At 35.7% G+C, this 21620-nt stretch overlaps 2 protein-coding genes across 3 annotated transcripts; both read left to right on the top strand.

Moving 5' to 3' along the window:
• The first annotated feature begins 1214 nt into the window (after positions 1–1214).
• Positions 1215–2536, top strand: LOC140776387 (heat stress transcription factor B-4b-like). Of its 2 annotated transcripts, none has more exons than XM_073120078.1 (2): positions 1215–1598; positions 1770–2536. In XM_073120078.1, exons 1-2 carry the CDS (start codon positions 1314–1316, stop codon positions 2358–2360), a joined length of 876 nt encoding a protein of 291 aa, XP_072976179.1. In that variant the 5' UTR covers positions 1215–1313; the 3' UTR covers positions 2361–2536. The 2 variants fall into 2 exon arrangements, with proteins under 2 accessions (XP_072976179.1, XP_072976180.1); XM_073120079.1 differs by having other exon boundaries at positions 1223–1565.
• A 14897-nt stretch (positions 2537–17433) lies between these two features.
• LOC140776179 (F-box protein At2g32560-like) lies at positions 17434–21080 on the top strand. Its single transcript, XM_073119798.1, has 5 exons — positions 17434–18609; positions 18966–19045; positions 19245–19423; positions 19653–19727; positions 20763–21080. The coding sequence occupies exons 1-5, from the start codon at positions 17932–17934 to the stop codon at positions 20948–20950; spliced, it is 1200 nt and encodes a 399-aa protein (XP_072975899.1). The 5' UTR covers positions 17434–17931; the 3' UTR covers positions 20951–21080.
• Positions 21081–21620: the final 540 nt, after the last annotated feature.

Below are 21620 nucleotides of genomic sequence, written 5' to 3' on the forward strand. Positions count from 1 at the left end.
TTTATGGGTTACTAACTTAGTCAAAAGAATTTAGAGAGGTAAGTAAAGAGGAGCAAAGTACGGAAGGGTAAAACATATTTATCTCTTTTCTTAATATGTTAAGGTAAACAGAACTTGACATTGTCCATTATATTAAGGCCTAATGGACAACTATCTAGACAAACCTAACCCTCTACAGATCTAAGCATTTAAAAGGAACAAAATATTCTGTTCCTATCAATAGTGAAAAGATGGGGTTCTAAGGGAGGAAAAGATCACTAAAATTAGGTTGTTATATGGGAAAGGTACGTGTAGCTTAGGCTTAGGCCATACTTTAATCCCCAATACTTTAATTGGATGGCACGTCTTATCTTAAAACTTGGGCTCTGTATTCCTATCAGAAAAAATTTGTTTCTTTCCATGTGGGTGAAAAGCTAAGGAATGTTTGTTTTTTTGCTTATGTATATGATATTTGTGGAAGAGGCAGCTCTGCATCCCACCATGCAGGCCAATGACAAGAAAAGGGCAGTAGAAAAATGATATTGCATCAGAAGTGCATCCTATCAGAATGGATCATTTAATTATTCCTCCACTTAAACTGCTTTGATATGCCATGCCATGCCATGCCATAACATGGAAGTCACGGGCTTGCCTTGGAACAGAAGACGAGATTATGCATGAACAAGTGACTAAGAATAAAACTAGGAATAACTTGAGAATAGCAATAAAGACCAGTTTGGTCTGATAGGTATTTTCATAGAAGATGAGGATGGAGGTGTATCTGCTAGCTGGGAAAGGAGAAGTAAGAATGATCAATTAAAGCTAGATAGCCTGTTGTCTAGCCTAAATAGCGTAATGACTCATTAAAAATTTTAAAATAAAGGAAAAAGAACTTGGGATCATTTAGAGCATTAATTGCTTAATACATACGAAACCTCCTCACAAAGCCCTCATAATTGGCATTACTAAGTAGATCAATGATAGAATGAAAGTTATTAACAAAAAGTTTCAATTATATACAAGTGATTCGGGAAAGGCAATGGCTACTTGCTCTTTATTTAGTTAGTATACTTGTCTTAATAGTACTTCAAGAACCCACTAGCAGTCTGCACATATATCTATGTATATATAATGATGAGAGAGAGAAGTGAGAAGAGAGAGAGAGAGAGAGAGAGAGAGAGAGAGAGAGAGAGAGAGAGAGAGAGAGAGAGAGGAGAGACCCACATGAGAATATTTGAAGAGAGTGTGAGAGAGCAAGTGTAGAGCCTGCAGGCTTTTCGTTTTCTATCCTTTGGCCTTCCTCCCTCCCTCCCTCCCTCCCAACCCAACTTGCCATGGCCTTCTTGGTTGAGAGGTGTGGAGAGATGGTAATGTCCATGGATCAATCTCACAAGCCAGTCCCTGCTCCCTTCCTCACTAAGACATACCAGCTTGTGGATGATCCTTGCACTGATCACATTGTCTCCTGGGGCGAGGATGAGACCACCTTTGTGGTCTGGAGACCCCCTGAGTTTGCTAGAGACCTCCTCCCCAACTACTTCAAGCACAATAACTTCTCCAGCTTTGTCAGGCAGCTCAACACCTATGTATGCAACCCTTCTCAAACCCTCTCTATTTGTGTACAGTACCTTTCTCTAGCACTTCTCTCTCTCTCTCTCTCTCTCTCTCTCTCTCTCTCTCTCTCTCTCTCTCTCTCTCTCTCTCTCTCTCTCTGTATATATGCTCTTCCTTGTCCTTAATAAATTAATCTGGCATTGTGCTGATCTTAATTTGATTCAATGTCTGTGCAGGGGTTCAGGAAGATAGTAGCAGATAGATGGGAGTTTGCAAATGAGTTCTTCAGGAAAGGAGCCAAGCATCTACTCTCAGAGATCCACAGAAGAAAGAGCACCTCTCAGTTAACTTCTCCAATACACTACCATCACGGCCATTTCCACCCACATCACCTAAACCACTCATCACCACCTTACCACAACCCAGATGACCAAATGGGGAGTTGGGGTGAACCTCCCTTGCTCCCATTGCCATCCAACACCGACACTGACTTCATCTCGGCGCTCTCCGAGGACAACCAGCGCCTGCGGCGGCGCAACTCCTTCCTCCTATCCGAGCTCACACACATGAAGAAGCTCTACAACGACATCATCTACTTCCTCCAGAACCATGTCACTCCTGTGCCTCATAGCCAAAGAGTTGTTAGTACTACTACTACCACTACTACTACCACCACCCCAGGCCATTGCAGGCTACTTGAGTTGGGCTCCGGAAGTTGCTCGGAGAAGGCGAACGGCACCGTCAAGCTCTTCGGGGTTGCCCTCCAAGGGAAGAAGAGATTGCATGAGGAGAGCAACGGGCATGAAGGATCTGAGGGTAGTTTTTAGAGTAGCGGGAGGAGATGCGTGTATATAGGCTTGGCTTTCTTGACATTTTTAGTGGAAGCAATCACTCTTGGTCGAGCCATGCACTTTAATTCAAGTGCTATTTGAGTAAAGCCCACGTCGAAGAATCAATCCTTCTTCCTTTGTTTCTTTTGAGAGTTTCTTTCTCGTACAAGAATTGTGGAAGTAGGGGGGGGCGGGGGGGGGGGCTTGCCCAAATGATCGATCACCAAAGAAAAAGGGAAAGAAGAAGAAGAAGAAGAAGAAGAAGAAGAAGAAGAAGAAGAAGAAGAAAAACTCAAAGCAATTAGATATATTCTTTACCCACCGACTGCTCTAAATTCTGCGCTTTTGCTAGGCACAAGAAGACATGATTTAAATAGATTGAGCTTTTTTTCTTCTTCTTTTTTCTTCCTTCTTCTAATATAATTGACAATAATTCACTAATTACTCAAAAAATTAAATGGCCCGAAAAGAAAGTGTTAACTTGTTATACTCCAAAATTGTGATTTCTCCTGGCCAATTAGTGGAATAAATAGATCTCATTATCACGAATATGAGTGCGAGTCACTGTTCTGCCTTCTTGTCACGTAGAAACAGGAATATATAAGCATTGCTTAATCCAAATATACAAGAAAGGATTATCAACCTATTTTTGGTTCAAATTAAGTCATTTTGCTATTTTTGAATTGAACATTGTAACAACTGGGTGTCTTAACTACTGGGATATATACTAGTCACGAAACATTGAGATATATTTGTTTAAAGTTGATCTAGAGTATTTCTTTAGGTAAATACCTAACTAGATTTAGGGAAAAAAAAAGGATTGCAATAGAGAATAAACCAATAATCATAATGCAAAAGAAATTTCTCTAACAAATTTAAGCCTACAAATATGAACAATACTTACTTTTAGGGTTGTCAAAATGATCTAGCTATGACTTAGGCAGCCAAGTCATCATAGCTAATCTATGCTTAAAATTAATTTATGTTAAATTTATTTTACCCGCTATATATTTATACCTAAAATATTATATATCAAACTAGTCCATACTTCTGAATAAAGTGAGACTGCTGGACTTCCAGGCTAGTTTAACATAGCCTTATCTAAATTATAAAAATACCTTTCATTTTTATTATACAATTTTTACAATTTAACGGATTCGATTAAGTTAGACAAAAATCTAATAGTTAGTTTTACTTTAATCAGAAGTACAAAGATTGATTTGACCTAAAATATTATATGAAGAGATAAAGTGATTTCGGAGTCGAGGAGAGTACAAAGTATATTTAACTCAATTAATTTCAAGATAGCCTTGGGCAGAAACAGGTTTATGGTCGATTATGTAATTTTAATTTATATTAAAATAAGTTGCAGTTATTATTTTTACGTATTTATAGTTTACACTGTGTTTTTAGTATTTGCAAATCACAGCTTTTATTTTACCTAATATTTACAAGAATACATACTAAGTTATATTCATACTAATACTGTTTGAACAGATGACATCAGAAGAGAATATTCTATCTAATTCAAACTATTTGTCTCTTCGGATGTTCTTCCTTCTTCGAGGGCATGATAATTAAGGATAGACTTAATCAAGCTCGGTACATTCACACACTACCGTGGACCATAAGTATAAACTATCTTTTCTTTTAGTTTTATAAACTATGAAATCCCTTATAGTATGCCTTACGTTTATGTTTATTTATTTATTATATATGAGATTAATGCTTTTATTCTGCTCTGATCAAAGACCACAGAATCAATGATTTGAAGATACTCAAATCATTCGAGATCAGTACATTGGATACTTCTAGCCGTCCAATCGATTGATCCCAAAATTTCTAACGTGAGGTTTTCGTAGATTTCGCAGAAACACGATAAGACATCCAAGGAATGATTGGAGTCATGATTTATGAGTCATTCCAACAAATGACAATAGAAAATAAAAAGAGAAATAAGAGGTATATATATAAAGCCTCTTATTTCTCTTTTTATTTTCTATTATATATATGTGTGTGTGGGTGATTTGCACTATAAATAAATATAATTTATATTTTTACATCCTTATCCATTCTATTTTTATTTTACAATTTCACTCTGTTGTTGTAAAATGACTATAACACTGAACCTATTTATGAGAGAAAGTTATTATCACCTATAATAATAAATATTACTCTTATTGTTTCTAATTTTCTATTCAATAGGAAAGTGTACTTTAGGAGTATTAGGATGGGAACGAGACTACATATTACTTATCTATTATTCTCCTATACAATAAAATCATACTTTATTTTTTAAGTTATAATGAAGAATTCTTCACTAAGCTCTCTCTTTCTCTTTCACCTCTCAAATAACAACTTCAATTAAAAACTTTACCCTCTACCCAACTACACCACCATGTTATAATCATTTTCTACATAGAAAGTGTTCAAAGAGTGGATAACCATAAAATTATTTTTTAGTACGAAGGTAAAAATACTCATTTTTTACGCATTAAAAAGTAATGTTGAGGATGAAGATCTCTTATTAATATTTGAAATATACTTAATGTATCAAAAATATTATATATTTAGTTGATAATAAAATGTTTAACCACAGAGACGAATTAAGATAATATTTATAAATAATAGATATAAGTATAGATTCCATAAATATTCATATCTAGGTTATATAAAAATTCATCTTTGGATTCTAAAATATATTTATAGATTCTATAGATATATTTATTGATCTCATAAATATATTTTAGGAATCCATATTTAGTAATTAAAAAATCTATAATTAATTATTCAAAATTATCAATTAGTAACTACAAAATCTAAAGTTAATTAGTATCTAGAAAATTTGAAGATACGAACTACGAAATTCAGAGTTACTATCTTTGAAATCTATTATGTTCACTATATATAGAATTGAATTCAATGAAATAAGTCAATTTATTTATAATAGAATGTATTTATCAAATTTGGAATCCATAGTTATTAACTATGGAATTTGGAGTTAATATCTACAGAATCCATAGTCAACATTTATGGATTTGAAAGATACTAACAAGTAAGAAATATCTTTACTTTGCACCAAGAGGATCCATCAAAGAAAATCTTGAGTCAAAATGTTTCCTTATTTTCCTTTATTATTCTACTGTGTGGGTGCGTACTTGGCATATTAAGATATGAGTTTATATGTTAAACTCATATCGAGGTATGTACCCTAAAGGTGGCAAACCCGGGGCGGGTCGGGTTAGGGTAATGCAAACACGAATACTACTTGTTTATTGAATGAGTTGAAATTCTAAACACTAACACAACCTGTTTATTAAACAAATTATATTAATCATAAATGGTTAATTGGGTAGCTAAATTATTTCAATTATGTATTGTTCGGATTATTAATGAGTCTTTTCATGTTATAAACATATTTTTTTAGGTTATAAACAACTTAAACAAGTTATAAATGGATTAGTTGAATCATAAATGGATTAGCCGGGTCATAAATGAGTTATCATATCATAAACGAGTTGGCTAGTAGAGTTATAAAGGTGTTAAATGGGTTAGGGTAATAAACACAAATACGACATGTCTAATAATTGGGTTAGATGAGTTGAATCGTTTATGACGTAAATCCATTTAGACTATACCCAAACCCATCTAAAAGTCAGGTTACCGTGTAGGGTCATCAAGTTGGGTCAACTTTTGTCACCCCTAATGCACTCCACTGTTTGGTATATTATCTATAATTAATAACTATAGAAGTCAGAGTAAAAATCTATAGAAAATTATTCTAACTAATATCATTGTAGATTATTAAAAATAGTTTTCAAATAACTAATATTATAAAGAGAGGCAAGTCATTAACATGAATTATACCTAAAAACTAAGAAAGACATGGGTTTGATTTTTCGTCAACCTACATAGTGATGAAACTTCTTATCATTATAGGGGAAGATGTTAAGATTATGTTAATATTTAATGAAGGGAGAGAAGTAGAAAAAATTGTTAAGAAATAGATCTAGACTAATATAGACATAAAAAAAAATGATGAGATTTTTACAAGTGGTAGCCTCACGAGTAACGGATCTATCTCAACCCTTTGTTGGTAGTTGCCCACTAGGAAGATTTTTTCCCACACACTTAGTGGACTAAATCATCCACTAGCGACCTTGCTCCTTTACTCCATTTTCAGTCTAAGAGTTCATCACCCTGCAGGTATGATAGCAAACTTATACGAATAAAATAAATTGTGAATCAAGGTGAAAATTTAAAAATAAAATAGTGAGGGAATGTCAGATCTAGATAGATTGATAAATATCTGATGTTACAGCGACCATCAGAATGGTGGTGGACGGTCGTAAATTAAAAGTAGGGTGTCTTATGGAGGAAAATGGTTTTAGAGCTTGGAGAGATTTTAGGGTTATGATATACTCCTATAAAATTAAGGATGATTTAACGGCTACGATAGAAGGTAAAGATAATAATAATAAATTGGCTAAACTAAAGATTCATTCCATGATAATAATTAAATAGAAGTAAAGTCCTAGCGTATTAGATCCACATACGAATTATCCACTTTAATTCAAAATTAAAGACAATAAGCAAATTAGACTAACTCGACTCAATTGACTCAACCCACATAGTTGGATTGTATCAATCCACCATGCTTCCAACACCTTCTTCTCAAGGTGACTAGGCTCTCACGTCCATATATTCATACAACTTGTCATGCCAATCGGAGGACTCAGGTTCTTTTTCAAAACTACCTAAGAACATGACATGGAAAACATTTTATGATTGAAGGTAAATTAGTCATCACAGTAAAAACACACAACCCTTTCTTTTTGCAGTCCTCCAAGTCATTGGGTACAAAATAGTGTAAAATTTTGTTGGTGGTTGGGCAGAGACATTTGTGCAAGCTTGGGTAGGGTAGGTACAATTTCTAGTGGGCCATGAGCTTAGGCTGTCTTCCTTCTCTCATCATCGCGGATCTAGTTCAGCTAATTCAACTTGGACTTCATTAGGACTGCCAATGAGAATGTCTTTTCAGAAATAGTTGGCCTCAAGACCTTGACTTTAGCTTAAATGTCAAGTCTAAGCCCACTAATAAAGGTACTCTTTAGGGCCAAGTCTGACTAGTTGGTGACTTGGATGCAAATTTGTTTGAACTCCTCCTAGCAAGCTCAAACTATTGTTAACTAAGCCAGTTTAGTCAACATAGCCTGAAAGTACTCACACTAGGTTGAACTAAACTAAGCACAAATTGCATTAGCGAAATCTTGTCAAGACTCGAATGGTCAAGTCCGCTCTACTGAATGAATTAAGCACAATCGCATCAGCGAACTCCTGCCAAGACTCAAATGGTCAAGTCTGCTCTACCGACTAATACCACCTAATCGCCATGCCCTCTAAGCAAAATGCTATGAGCTGTGGGGTGTGCTGTGGTATCGAAAAAGCTACTTTGCTAGGTAGGTCCAATCTAGTGGGTATCGTCGAGAGAAGTTTGAGAATCAAGTTTGACGGTCCGAGCTTGAATTACCCAATGTGGTCCATCAAGTGAGTCGGGCTACCTTGTAGAGGATGCTAGTCACGTGGGTCATAAGCCCATGTCGTGCCTAGTGATACATCTTACTGGAATCTTTTCTTATTGTACTAGTTGCTTATTTAAAAAAAAAGTTTATGTAGGTCATATTCGAACGTAGGAGGAGGCGCATTTGAACGCCCTTATGAACGTCTGTAGGCATTCACATCAACAGAGAACACAAATTGTGCATTCGAACGTGCTCGGTCGCATTCGAACGCTAGTGTGCGAATGCCTGCATACGTTCGCATCGATAGAGAACGTATTTTGTACGTTTGAACACAATCCACCCCGTTTGAATGCGATCAGCGAGAGTCCACTATTTTTAGGGTTAATAATTGTCATTTTAGCTTATTTGGTTAGCCTCTTAAGGTGTAGATGACAATCAAAATCATTATGATGAATAAATATTAATTTCTATCTCCCTTCTATCCTCTCTACTCTAATCTCCCTTCCTCTTCTTTCAAGCCCTAGCCGTGCGGCATTTTGACGTCGGTATTCTTCTAACATCCCTCATCTATCGAGTCCTCCCTCCTCCTTGGGATTTCGGCCACTTCTCTCCCTTCATCCTTATCCCTTAAACTCTACAAATTATCCACCCTCATCTCCACTATCATCTATAACCATATCATCACCTTCACCCGTCACCACCACTGTCACACCCATTCTTGCATATTTTTGTCATAGTTGTATTTCGAATCTACAAAGAGCGTAATACAAAAAAATATAGATCAGGAAGTTACGGATCTATCACTCTTGATTCTGTAATTTTCTGACTATAGGAGAATATTTGGTGAATATTTTTTATCGGTTACGCGGACTATTTTCCTGCACCCGATCTTGACATTAAAGAGGACGTTCCGTACCTATCACCTAGGCTACATGTGGATTCGACTTAGTCAACTAATGTGGGTTCACCGAATCATTCTACTAGTCATTTTCAAGCTTGTATTAGGCAAATGGTCATGCTCATGAGTTCTAAAATGGTTCACATAAGGTGGTCAAACTGGTTAGCGATAGAAGACCAAAATCAAGCTCGGACTCGATCTAAGTGGAAGGGCACGTCGCTGGTGGGTCCACCGGCCTTGATAACTACGGATGGGGCCTAGAGCTCAACTATAGTGGAGCGAGGGTGGCGGGAAGCTTGACAAAGCCACCCCGACAAAGCAGTAGTTCCCTATGGTGGTAGCCGCCTAGTTCGGCTACCCGACGATTGCCGACAGCTACAACAGTTATCGTTGGTCGGCAATTGGCCCAAAGTAGATGACAGGAAACCCGCCTTGGCTGGTTGCTCCAACGTTGTTGTGGCAGTGGCTTTGGTTTGTAGTGGTTGGGAGGCCTCCACTGTGACCGAAGAAATTTAAAATGTTGATTTACTCTATCTCATGATCTTTATATTAAGATTATTATTTATTTAATATTCTCACAGATTCACTCATGTTTTTTCTATTAATATGTTGATTTATATAATTATGAATAATTGTATATTTGACATCTAGATAATTGTGTACTTGAAATCTACATGATTATGTCGGGATTTATCTTACTTGCTTGACATTTTTTATTTACTTTTCTATAAGTCATTTCTTTATATTCGTTTAGTGTATTCTTTACCACCATCTCCGTATGGATTTGATAACCCTATTAAGTACTACTTACAATCATTGTATTCATAGGATATTTTTGAGTAAGAGCCACTTTTCCTCCTTGCCCACTCCTGGTCGACCCCTCCAAATCTCTATCATGCTGCTTCTACCTAGTCGTCCAACAGACCATCAACAATTGTTAGCCAATCCCTTTCTCTAGTCGGCTATGACTTCTTCTCCCCTTCCCTTCCATGTTGTCAAGCCCTATAAGGGATAGGTCCCTTCGGATCTTGGCCTGGTCGACGCACCTTGGGTTGGGGTTGGCCAACTATGGCCTAGCCAAGCCAAGCTTTTGGGCTAGCTTGGTGGCCTGGCCCGTACCAAGCTAGCTTGTGGTATACAATGGGTTGGGCTGTTGTAGGGAGGGTAGTTTGGCTCGTGTACTAGAAACATTCAGTGCTTTAAAGCAAGTGGAGTATTCCATTGCTAATAAATTAACGATAATATGTAGTGATAAAATTGCATAAGAAAGGACCATATTCTAGTAGAATTTATATGATGTTTGTACATGGTTATCACAACATGACACTTATCAAGACTCTTATTGTCTAAATGATTGTACATCTATTGTAGCATACTTATGGTTAAGGTACATAATTATTCCATGATGGTAGTGTCTCCATGCGTGGGTGTTGATTACTTGCTGATAACTTGCTTACTTAGTAGCATATCACTAGCACTTATTCTCTTCAAATGACATTGCACATCCACAAAAATGGTCAAATAGCACTCTAGAACTCAATAGAATTTAATGCAAGTTTATATGGAACAACATAAACAAATTCAATCAAAAAGGCAATCAGATCAAACAACCACACCAAACTGAGTAAACTAAAAGAAAAAAGAAGAAAGGAACATAGGTGAATGAATAAGGCCAAAGTGACATGCAACTATCCAAACAATCCACATTGAAGTGCGTCTGCAGAAATAAAATTAGGTGAACTGGTATCAATATTTACCACAATAAAAGTTAGAATTTATGCTGTAAAGAATCTTTGCTTAAACGAGTAACATGAGATATCTAGTTGCTCGTTATTACTTTTTGACGTATTAGATGTTGTGCAAAAGACTCAAATGGGTGAAAAAAGCGGAAGCAAGACCTTCACCCTCAAATAGCTTAAATACGAATAGTGGAAGGAAAAACTCCAAAGAGATGTTAATGGTGATAGAAAAACCGTAAGCAAATTCTAATCATGGATTAACACCCTAATATAAGCAATCACCAACAATGAAAACAATGGAGACAATAGAGAGAGAGACAAGATTTATATGGTTCGACGATGTGCCTACGTCCACGGGCAAAATAATATTCTTTACTACACAAAACCATCACTTACAAAAGAGTTAAACAACTCTTATCACTCTCAATACAATGGTAGCTCAACCCTCATATATGTTCTTCCAACAACCAATCCTAAAAAGCCAACTTTAGTATTTATAGTCAGGTTCAGATTTGAGGATTTTCCGTGTCGCGTTCGAATGCTCTCGGGGGCGCGTTCGAACGTGCCCAATGTCAATACAGCAGAATCAAAGGGGTGTTCGAACGTAGGAGGGGGTTCGTTCGAACGCCTGCATCACATACTACTCTTTGTTTGGAGCCCGCGTTCGAACGCCCCCAAGGCTCGTTCGAACGCGCGGCACAAAAATACTGATACATGTTGAATTTTTTACTGAAACTGAATTGGAATCAATTTTTAACATTAGATAACTGCAAGAAAGAAGCCCCACATCATTTCAAGCAAAAGAAAGAAAAAAAAAGTTGAACACCTTTAAATTTCCAGACAGTTCCAAAATTAAAAAAAAAATCCATATAAAATAGATGAAAATGAGTGAAGCAAAAAATTCACCCTGATTTGGCATCCCCTAGATTATTTAAATATATGACCAAACTCCTTCCATTAATATTTTATTAAAAATTTAATATAAATAATCTTAAAATTTTGACAAGATGGATAAAAATGCACGTATTCCCTCTGCATTCTTCCATATTCTTTCATCTTTCTTTTTAGTAGTCTCTTGAGCAACTACTTCATATGTCAAACTCTAAATCAATCTTGGAGGAGAAAGTAAAGGTATTTTTCCCATCTAATTAGTTAGTTAGTTTTTTTATATTTTTATAAATAGAATTATTTTATGCAAGAGATAAAATAATACAATTAAATAATTCAGAGGTCGTATGTGTCTATTTTTTCTTGAGGAGAGTGAAAGTGATTGGGTTTGGGTGTTAGCCTCATCTATATTTGATATATTATGTGTATTGACTATAGTTATTCGGAGAGCTTTGTAGTAGTTTATTTCAGAACTAAGACCAATTTTATAATAAGTATTGTTTTTATTATTTTTAAAATAAAGTCTTTATTCTAGCAATAGTTATTCTTATGTTCACTTATATTTTAAAATAAGAGTATAATAATTAATTTTGATGTGATATATAGTGAAAAAATTGTTTATGAATTTACTATAAATGCTCTTGAAGTTTTAGCTCAATTGTAACTATAAACGTAATGACAGAAATGACAAAATTATTTAACAACCCTGCTTATATATATATAGAGAGAGAGAGAACGTGAGAATATATATGTATACATATATATTTTGTTCAAACACAAATATTGTTAATTTGGGGTGGAAGACTTAAATGTCGCAATTTACTCAGAAGTTTAGAAGGTTTAGCGATACCAAAAATAAGTTTAGGGGGTAAAATAATTTTCTTCGAGAGGAACCTAATTTGTAATTACAATAGGAAAGGGAAAGAGGAGTTTGCTGGGCTGCCCTAATCCAACAAAGCAAAGTTGGCTTCACACCTACATCCAGCCCACCAGCCTATTCAAAGTTGATATATATCATGCCTCATGACCTAAACTAAAATTCTCATCTTCAAAACCATCATGCAAGAACATCAAACTAATGACAAAGCAACAGCTGGATCAAAAGAACAACAAAAATACTCATAGTAACTTGTTTGGAGATTTAAGTATGAGCTCTATCTACTTTGCCATATATTAGAGTTGGTAATATTGCTTAACATAGTTAAGTTTTCCTGCAAACATATACCATTTTTACTGAATAAAACATCCATTTTTTGACAATAGATTGGCTTTGTATTCCTTGAGAGATGAAATAGATAGTTGTGTATCAAATGTGAGCCCTTCTTTCCATGCTCTATCAAAGATTGAAGCATCTCCAGTTGGATCAGATTCCATTAATTTGTTCCAAACTATCTAAGAAGCTCCAAAAACATGTGCTCTAACTTTAGCCACATGAGCAAAAGGTTGGTGAACTAGAGAATTTTTTCCCCAGTATACTAAAGTTAGGTAGCAATATAATTCCCCAACAGCATCAAATCTTCCTGAGGACCCACTCTTATCTACTATGACTAGGACTTGTTCTCCTATACGTGTCGTCTTTTCTGTAAACTTGACTCTAGCTTAAAAACTTATAAACTATTAGATAACAGCCAAAAATATAAAAATGTACAGCTCTTTAACAACTTGAACTGTTAATATAATATTAAATTAGATGTCATAGGTTCAAGTATTAAATTAAGTCTTTTTTATTAGGTTATTTTCTAACCCCTTTAGTTTTTATTAAAAAAAAGAGTCTCATAGTTAGATGAGTAGAAATATTTCTAGAACTATTGGACAAAGTTCATGTTGATTGGATAATAAATAATGCATTATATTTTTTTACTATATTATAAATTTTCTTTTCTATTTTCATTGTTTGCATATAAAGCTCTCTCATTTGCTAAAATATACTAAGATGCTGTATAAGAGGAGGTAGAAGTAAATCTCACAAGAAGACCAAATGGGATAGTAAAGGATGATAACAAACCCGAAATAGCAAAGCTAATAGTAATACGAAATAGAAAACACTCAACAAAGATACTATAAGTAGAGGACTACTAATTACTTAAGATTAACATAAATAAGAACACCAAACACAAGCAAACTACAACGAAGAGAGATTGGACCAGATCTACATGATTCAACGATCTGCTTACATTCACAAGCAATGTAAAACTTTAATACACTAGTAGAGATTTAAATAAAAATTTTCTAAACTCTAATCTCTCTGGAGGTGTGCCCTCTCAAAGAATTATCTCTCTTATACTATAAAACCTATCATAAAGGCATTATAAGTGTAGCTCGAACATAAAGATATTTGCGGTGCGCTCAAGCACCTTACACATAGATCACTTCGAACCCTAACACCGTTCTTGTGTTCCAATCTGTTTGAACGGTCATGAGCCTATTGGAATATCAGGATGATGAAATATAAAATTGGTGTTAGGCATTTGAACAGGCTTGCGATCGTTTGGATGTTCTAGTGTGCGAAAAATAGACAAAAGCCACATCATACCATTTAATAGGCAAATATGATCAAACTTAACCATCAAGCTATGTTACTTATACACCAAATCAAGCATCTAAAATAGTTTGGAAATAAACCTGAAATACCAGTTTCCAGCATAGTAGAACCAAATCAAGCCTCCAAAATATTAAAATTTTATCCAAAGATGCAAATCCAAAACTATTGTTTATTCTCAAAGATCATATCAGAGAAAAAAAAGTAATAGTAATTAATTTAGGAATGATCAATTTAAATGAACAGAATATTTCTCTTTTTATTGCATCCCTTCAAGTGCTCATTAAGTTAAATTTTATGTCCTAGTATATTTAAACATATGAGGGCTCAATTTATAAATAATAAAAAGAAAGTGCTACATACTTTTATAATATAGTAAAAAAAAATAGCGTGTTATTTATAACATTCTCTAGACCATTTACGAGATTCTTTTCAATTAATTTGGCCAAATGATTAAATACTTATCATGTTATCCACCTATATATATTTTTTTCATACACTTATCTAATCCACTTACATACACACAATAATTTTATCAAGTTTGAAAGTGTGACAATACACTTGAGCCCCACTAAGGTTTCCTTAGCAAGTGAATGGCACTAGTCCTGGGTGCCACTTAGTTGACAGCCATTTTATATCCTGATAAATTAAGAGTTATTGGTCCTTACATCACTTTTATGGATTCCATGCAGGCTTGGTGGCAATGGCATGTTTCATTAGTGGGTTCTTATCCATACTTGGATTATTATTTCTTTTTATTAGTGGAACTAAGATTTGGAGAATCAAAGAGCTTTGGTCAGCTGAAGATTCTCACTACACCAACTCAACTCATTGTCTTATTTCAAACATCCATCGTAAAGTAGACCACCATTGAAGAATTTAATTGTAAATTATGGTAGGCATTCTAGTAAGCATAATTGTCTCCTGGGAGGCTTCTTGGTGCTCAATTAGATTGTCTAATGGATTATTTGATCAGAAACGGATTAAGATGGATATAAATCTCAAAAATTATATATGTCAATTGCATGTCCTGGTACTACGAAAGTGTATGGTTAGAAATTTATCAAGCTTTTAAATTGCCCACCAAATCAATGGATGGTCAAATTTGATAACTGGACGCATTTCTCACATGGTAGAATTATATTATATCTGATCAACCTTATTCTGGAAAATCATAAAGCAAGATTGACCTTACAAAGACACCACCAGTGATGGAGGAGTAGAACACTTTCCCAGTTCCGTGTTCTACTCTAAATTGTGCTCAGCTTTTTGTTGGTGAACGACTTTTGATAGGATTTTGATGTTAATCCTACTAATTAAGAGCTTATCTATACCCTTATCCTATCTACCAAATCAGATTATTTTATACTTTTGTTTATCTCCTTGCTTACTTTTGGCCTTAAAATTATCATATGTTCAAATATTTCGTAAAAATCTAATGGAGAAAAGATGATGTGTTTTGCTTTCATATCTTGGAACTAGATATTTTCTTGCAATCATGCTCATCATTTTTCTACTGTATGAAAGCGATAGAAAGGTATTAAGCATGTAAGATGGTTGGAAGCTCTCATAGTATCACTATTTTATAGATATGGCATGAGGATCTAAATCTTTGGAATATGATCCTCAAAAATATAGCTGCATCAACATGCATTCGACCATTTAAAACTGCATCATGTTCTCCTAGTTTCTTTGTGAAAGTTCTTCAAATCTAATATTCTTCTCTGTGAGGTTCCTTATCAAGCATTGATTGATTAGACCTATCTTCTTGCAGGGCTAGATTATGTTTGTTATCTTATTCTGGTCAATCACTGGTCCAGCAAATTTGGATCCTATCAACAACCAAATCTCAAACATCCTCCATGTACAAAGTGAGTTGGTCAACCAATGATGGCTAGAATGAGAGAGCCAATGAGTTGAATGAGATAAAAAGGGATTCCATCATGGAACCTTGCCAAATATGATTTGCAGCATGCGACCAAGTGGTCAAAGTGGTTATGGAAGCACTCTTTGTAATCATTAAAGTGGCAGAGTGACTATTTTTTGAACAAGGACCTACAACGTAAAGTGAAACACACGTTGTAATAAGAAAAAAATATAACATTAAGCTTAAAGGCTACAAAAGATCTACAATTAAAATAGCCTCAGTAGGAACATAGAAGTAAAACGGCTTGATAGCCAATAGCTCTATTGTGACCTCCGCTGCCCTAGACATACAGAGACTGGCATTTACTATCATACTCAAGAGGAGGGAAGAAGATAGGTTTCTCGAGCACCACAAGAATAATAGCTTAAGTAGAAACCCAACAAAAGAAATCCTAAAACTACAACCACTCAAAACCCACTTAGGACGTCGACTCGATGACTCCCTCTAACCTTCCTCTATTGTCGCAGTCTAAGGATGGTATAGAATACAAGGAGGTGAAGGAAGAGACCCCCAAACCCCTCCGGAGCCTCTTTGAGTCAATGAATGCATACAAATAAGGTAGGGAGTGGAGGTGCATAAGTACTTGCCCATCGACGGTTTTTACCAGCAACGTACAAATAGAGGATGAGGGATGAGAGAAAGTGAAGGGATGTAGAAGAAGAGAAGAGAGGAAAATGACCTCGTAGAAGATGACAAAGACCTTTACTCTCCACTTAGCCGGCATGGCTAGGGAAGGGGATTGGGAGGAGGATGGTGGCACAGGGACACCCCAAAAGTCAAAATATTATCAAATGCAAAGAGGAAAAAGTGGAAGCATATATTATCTCTATAATTAAACAAGCATAGCTATGCTACAAGAATTTTTACATAATTGCGTGAAAACTTTCAAAATGGTATAATTGTCATCAAAATTATTTAGCTCTTTCAAAAATATCATTATTCTTGTTAAATCTAATTAATTACCATTAAAATTGGATTTAGATTAATTAGGAAAAGAGCTTACTTTGCCCTAGTAAAAATTGTCTAAATTGGTTCCAAAATTATCTAACGATATTCAATATTCGTAATACAAAAAAGATAGAATCTTAAATTGTAAATATTTAACACTCCAAACATGAGCTTTAACAATCATGTGTCATGATATTCCAAGAGTATTTTGCTAAAAAGATAATAGGAATGACGAGTGTGATATTTTAAAGAATATTAAAAAACTTCCGGAGGCAATTATTTCAGCAAACCTATATTAAAATAATTTCTTTTATGGAACTAAAGATCGAGAGAGAGCCTCGTGTGCAGTGGAACGCCCGCTACCTATTTTAAGCCAAAAAAAGCACCATTTTGCTGTTTATATATCCGGCTGGCCGATTTTCCCTGACATCAATTGGGCGATGTGAGAGAGAGAGAGAGAGAGAGAGAGAGAGGAGAGAGAATTCAAACAATATAGAACAATACACAGGTGTCTGCTCCTGATTGGTACCTTGAACTCCAGCACTAATAATGGGATTAAGAGAACTCCCTCCTTCCCAACCAACTATATATCTCCAACCAATGGAGGAAAATCTTTATTCCTTTTCCTCTCTGTCCCTCTCTTGCCCACTATTTTTCTTTCCCTTTTTCTCTTCTTCTCTGGTTTCCTCCTCCAGGAAGAGAGAGAGAGAGAGAGAGAGAGAGAGGGAGGAAGAAGATTTGGTAGGTTGTGTGGAAGATCTTGATGAGCTGAAGAGGTGGTGGAGGGACCCAACTTCATGTTCATCTCCATCTTCCATTGCTCCTTACTGAATCATCTCTAAGCTGGTTACACCTAATCAGGTCCATTTCTAAACAACCCAATTGGTTCTATTGCTAGTATTTACTAGATTACCTCGAATAAACCCATAACAGTGTTTGGATCCTTCCTCCCAAGTCCTCAAGGCTTCATGTCAGGAAAAGTTCTTTACAAATTGATCAAGTTGTCTCTTTTCTTTTAAAAATTGGGTCTTTTTAAAGCCTTTCTTGTGATCTTCATGTGGAGCATCCATTCGACCCCTTTGGAAAATCCCATCTCTTGCTTCCCTGATGCTTTTCTTCCTTGTGTCAATCCTTTCCTTCCTCCTCTTCTCCAAGTCTCTCCCCCTTCATCCCCTGTCTTCTGCATGGGCTAATGAGTCGAGGATGCTCTCCACCTTGTTCTGGCAGGAGCTTGTGTGTTTCTTGTTGAACTCCTTGATGAGTTCTTGTAGGTCAGTTATCACTTGTGAATTTGGTATCACATCAAGAATGTTTCCCAAGAAGAAATCTGCCCCTAAGGTGGCAAATATCGAGGAGTTAGCACTTGAGCCGTCGATCTTGGATTTGCCGGAATTGGCCTTGGAATGCATCCTCGGGAGGCTGTCACCTGATGGGTTGTGTAACATGGCAGCTGTATGCAGCTCGCTGCGAGATAAGTGTAGGAGTGATCATCTCTGGGAGAAGTACATGAGAGAAAAATGGGGGAGAGTGATCGGCCGAGCTGCCATTAGAGAGTGGGAGTTATATTTGGCATCAAGCAATGACTCCTTGAGCGATGTCGGCGGTGGAAGGTCGAAAATGTGGATTAGAGCTCTCTCTTGCGTCTGGCCTCTTTCTTGGCTTAAGTCTGGGATTGGCAGCAGTAAGAAAATGAAGACCACTTTGCCTGATGATTCCATCATGTCTTGGTACCTAGCGATTGAGAGCGGCAAGTTTTCATTCCCTTCTCAGGTGTACAACCGCGAGGTATTGAACACACAAAAATATCATCGCTTACATATTCATATAGAATTCTGATGGTTTTCTTCAAACCTGGTGTATATGCAATATTGTATTTAGTAACTTGCCATCTTCTGGGTGATATTTATATGCATTTCGGAGTTCAAAATGGATGATTTTTGCTCTTTCAAGTCAATTGGCAGTCAAGATGTGATATGTTTTAAGTGCTGATTGGAAAACAAAAAAAAAAAAAAAAAAAAATTTCTCCACCCTCATGGTCTTTCTTCCTTCAAAGACATTAGTAAGCAACTATGGAAGATAATGGATGTGCTACTTCATATCTATTTGTTTTTTGTTTGTTGACTTCTTACACTTGTATGCAGCACGGGCATGTCGGGTTTATGTTATCATGTTATGATGCTGAAGTTTGTTATGATCGCCGCACCGACACTTTTCGCGCAAGGTATGCAAATGCATTTATACATCTAATTTCCTTTCTTTTCGGTCCACCATGAATTTAAAATTTAAAAAGAATGAGTTTTTGATTTGAAAGTTCAGAATCAGTACTAATGTATGATCAGAAGAAGCGACATAGATTTTCTAACTGTCTCTTGGTATCTGGATTGAATTTTCTCACTCATTATCGTAATCTTGGCATGCAGGTATCCACCGCATGGGCGGCGGACAGTAGTGATAGAGGAGGGAGTGCATTGGGATAGGATAAGGGCACCCCCTGTTGATACCGCTGCACATGCTCTTCATATCTCTGACTGCTTAAATGATCTAGTTCCAGGAAACCATGTTGAAATTCAATGGAGAAGGAATAAGGAATTTCCATATGGTGCGTGTTTTAGGGATTATCTTTTCCAAAATATTTATCCAGTATTTTCAATTCATTGGTGACACTGATATTATTCTGTTAGTCTTAGTACTTGTTGTTAGTGAGTCCAAATTCAGTACAGTTCAGACCAAATGTGTCTTCTAGCCCTCATGTCAAATAGATGACAGAATTGTTTACAAAAATGGAAATGATTAGTAGCAGCAAATTAATGCTTTGAGATGTTTGGCAGGTTGGTGGTACGGAGTTGTTGGTCACCTTGAATCATGTGATGGAAATGAGCATTTCTGTCGTTGTCATCTTAGTGGTGAGTTCAGTCAATAACTTTACCTTTTGGTGATCTTCTTCTTGTTTAACAGATACCATGGACAAGAAAATGTAAGTGCGTAAAAGAAATATATACTGTGCAATAATTCATTGGAACTAATTGAAGTTAAAACTAACACCATGAATCCATGAGATTGTTGAAGAATTAGCCATTATCGTAAGAATCTAAAATATCTTCTTCTCCTATTCACATCTCCTTAAAGTATGTTGTTAATCATGCTTCAATTTTACCTCAATCTTTGCCTTAATCTTTGCTCAATTTTTTTTATGTTTGTAAATCACGCTACCATCTGTTGCTGGTCTTTACTTGATTGCAAATATCCTAGTTTTTGAAGATCTCAACATGAGCGTGTATCATATGATACACACTGTGCAACCTTTTTAATCCTTTCCTGTCTCTCAACTTTCATTTCTCAGAACCTTACTAGATAAATCCCAATAAGTGCCCTATAGCTTTATGCTTGTCCTTAATCTCATCGTCTAAATATAATTATGTTTTTACTGAAAACACAGTGAAGTTGAAAAATACTGTGTAGTCTTCTCTGACTTGCTCTGATAAAAGTAAAGTGAACCTTTAAATGTATATATATTTACCGATACATAACTGCATAGATCCAGTATCTTCAATCCTGACTTTATGCTGAAATGTTACTGGTTTAGCTCTATGATTAAAAAGTGCTCTTATATCGAACTTGTCCTACTTCTTAGTTTTCCTTTATCTTAATCTTTTGGTTCTTTGACATCTTTCAGCTAAAGTAGTGATAGAATTCTAGTAAATAAGTTTACCGATCCTTGACAAAAGGAAAAGATCAATTTATGACATCTTTGGAGTACCTTTTTAAAACTATCCTTCTAATAAAATTGCCCTAACTTCACAGAAGACCAGTCAATATATTATTATTCTTTCAATTAGAAGTTCCTTTAGGCCAATCTGGTAAAGTTCTGCATGGTTGATAATGTCTTAAATAAAGCTAAATACATTTTTTGAGCCTTTGCTTTCTTAATTATTTTGCAGATATGGTTGTGTTAGAGTTCAACCAATATACACCTGGCTCCAGATGGAGGCAAGCATTGATCAATCGGAAGGATCACCGAGAAGAAGGCAACGAAACAGATGGATTTTATGGGGGCATAAGAAAGCTACAGAGCAAGGAAGAAATCTCTAAATGGAGGCAGATTTGGCCATCTGATGCCCTTGAATAGATATTTTTCTGAAAAATATTTAGACGTCGCAAGCTCTCAACACTTTCTTGTGAAAATCTCACCACTCCTCCTATTTATTGTAAAGTTACCACTCTACACAAATTATAATACAAGTTAGAAAGTGAAAAGATACTTGAGTAGTTGGGTTTATTTTTTTTCCTAGAACATGGGAATCTTCAGCAATTTATCCTTGTCCAGGAGTAACCACCATTGTAGATTAAACAGAAGCGAAATGTAAGTTCTGCATTTAGCTTTGATCTGCTTGCACTCTGAGAGTACCATCGGTTTTCTTCATTGTGATGACTTGAACTACTTTAGTTATTTGAATCTTAGGCATAGTAGTAGTGCATCTCCTCATTTGCTGAACTTCTGATAAAAAAAAGTAGTAGCTTGCAAGAGCAGAACCAACACAAGAATTTAAGGTGGTCTGGCTTTTTCTAATTCGCTTGTGTTTGATGAATTAATGGATACGGATGATTTTATGTTGGCAATTGTTTAGAATAGTTATAGTAGTTCTTTGTTCTGGTTCTTTTTCTCTTTTGAGCTGTAAGCTTATGGTGCCTTGAGCTTCCAATTTGTCAGCAATTTGCTCCAACTTCAACAAGGATTACAGTTAAAACTCAAAGACTCCATATATAAATTGATCCAAGCAACTTAAGTCATCAGATTC

Source organism: Typha angustifolia, chromosome 14 (assembly GCF_048772165.1).
Source record: "Typha angustifolia cultivar Huaian chromosome 14, ASM4877216v1, whole genome shotgun sequence".
Taxonomy (NCBI): domain Eukaryota; kingdom Viridiplantae; phylum Streptophyta; class Magnoliopsida; order Poales; family Typhaceae; genus Typha; species Typha angustifolia.

Bases quoted from the DNA above. Each gene is read 5' to 3' on its own strand.
- LOC140776387 (XM_073120078.1), top strand. From the start codon at position 1,314: ATGGCCTTCTTGGTTGAGAGGTGTGGAGAGATGGTAATGTCCATGGAT. The intron at 1,599-1,769 runs GTACAGTACCTT...ATGTCTGTGCAG, and splicing joins CTCAAACCCTCTCTATTTGT to GGGTTCAGGAAGATAGTAGC.
- LOC140776179 (XM_073119798.1), top strand. From the start codon at position 17,932: ATGCTTTTCTTCCTTGTGTCAATCCTTTCCTTCCTCCTCTTCTCCAAG. The intron at 18,610-18,965 runs GTATTGAACACA...ACTTGTATGCAG, and splicing joins CTCAGGTGTACAACCGCGAG to CACGGGCATGTCGGGTTTAT. The intron at 19,728-20,762 runs GTGAGTTCAGTC...ATTATTTTGCAG, and splicing joins CTGTCGTTGTCATCTTAGTG to ATATGGTTGTGTTAGAGTTC.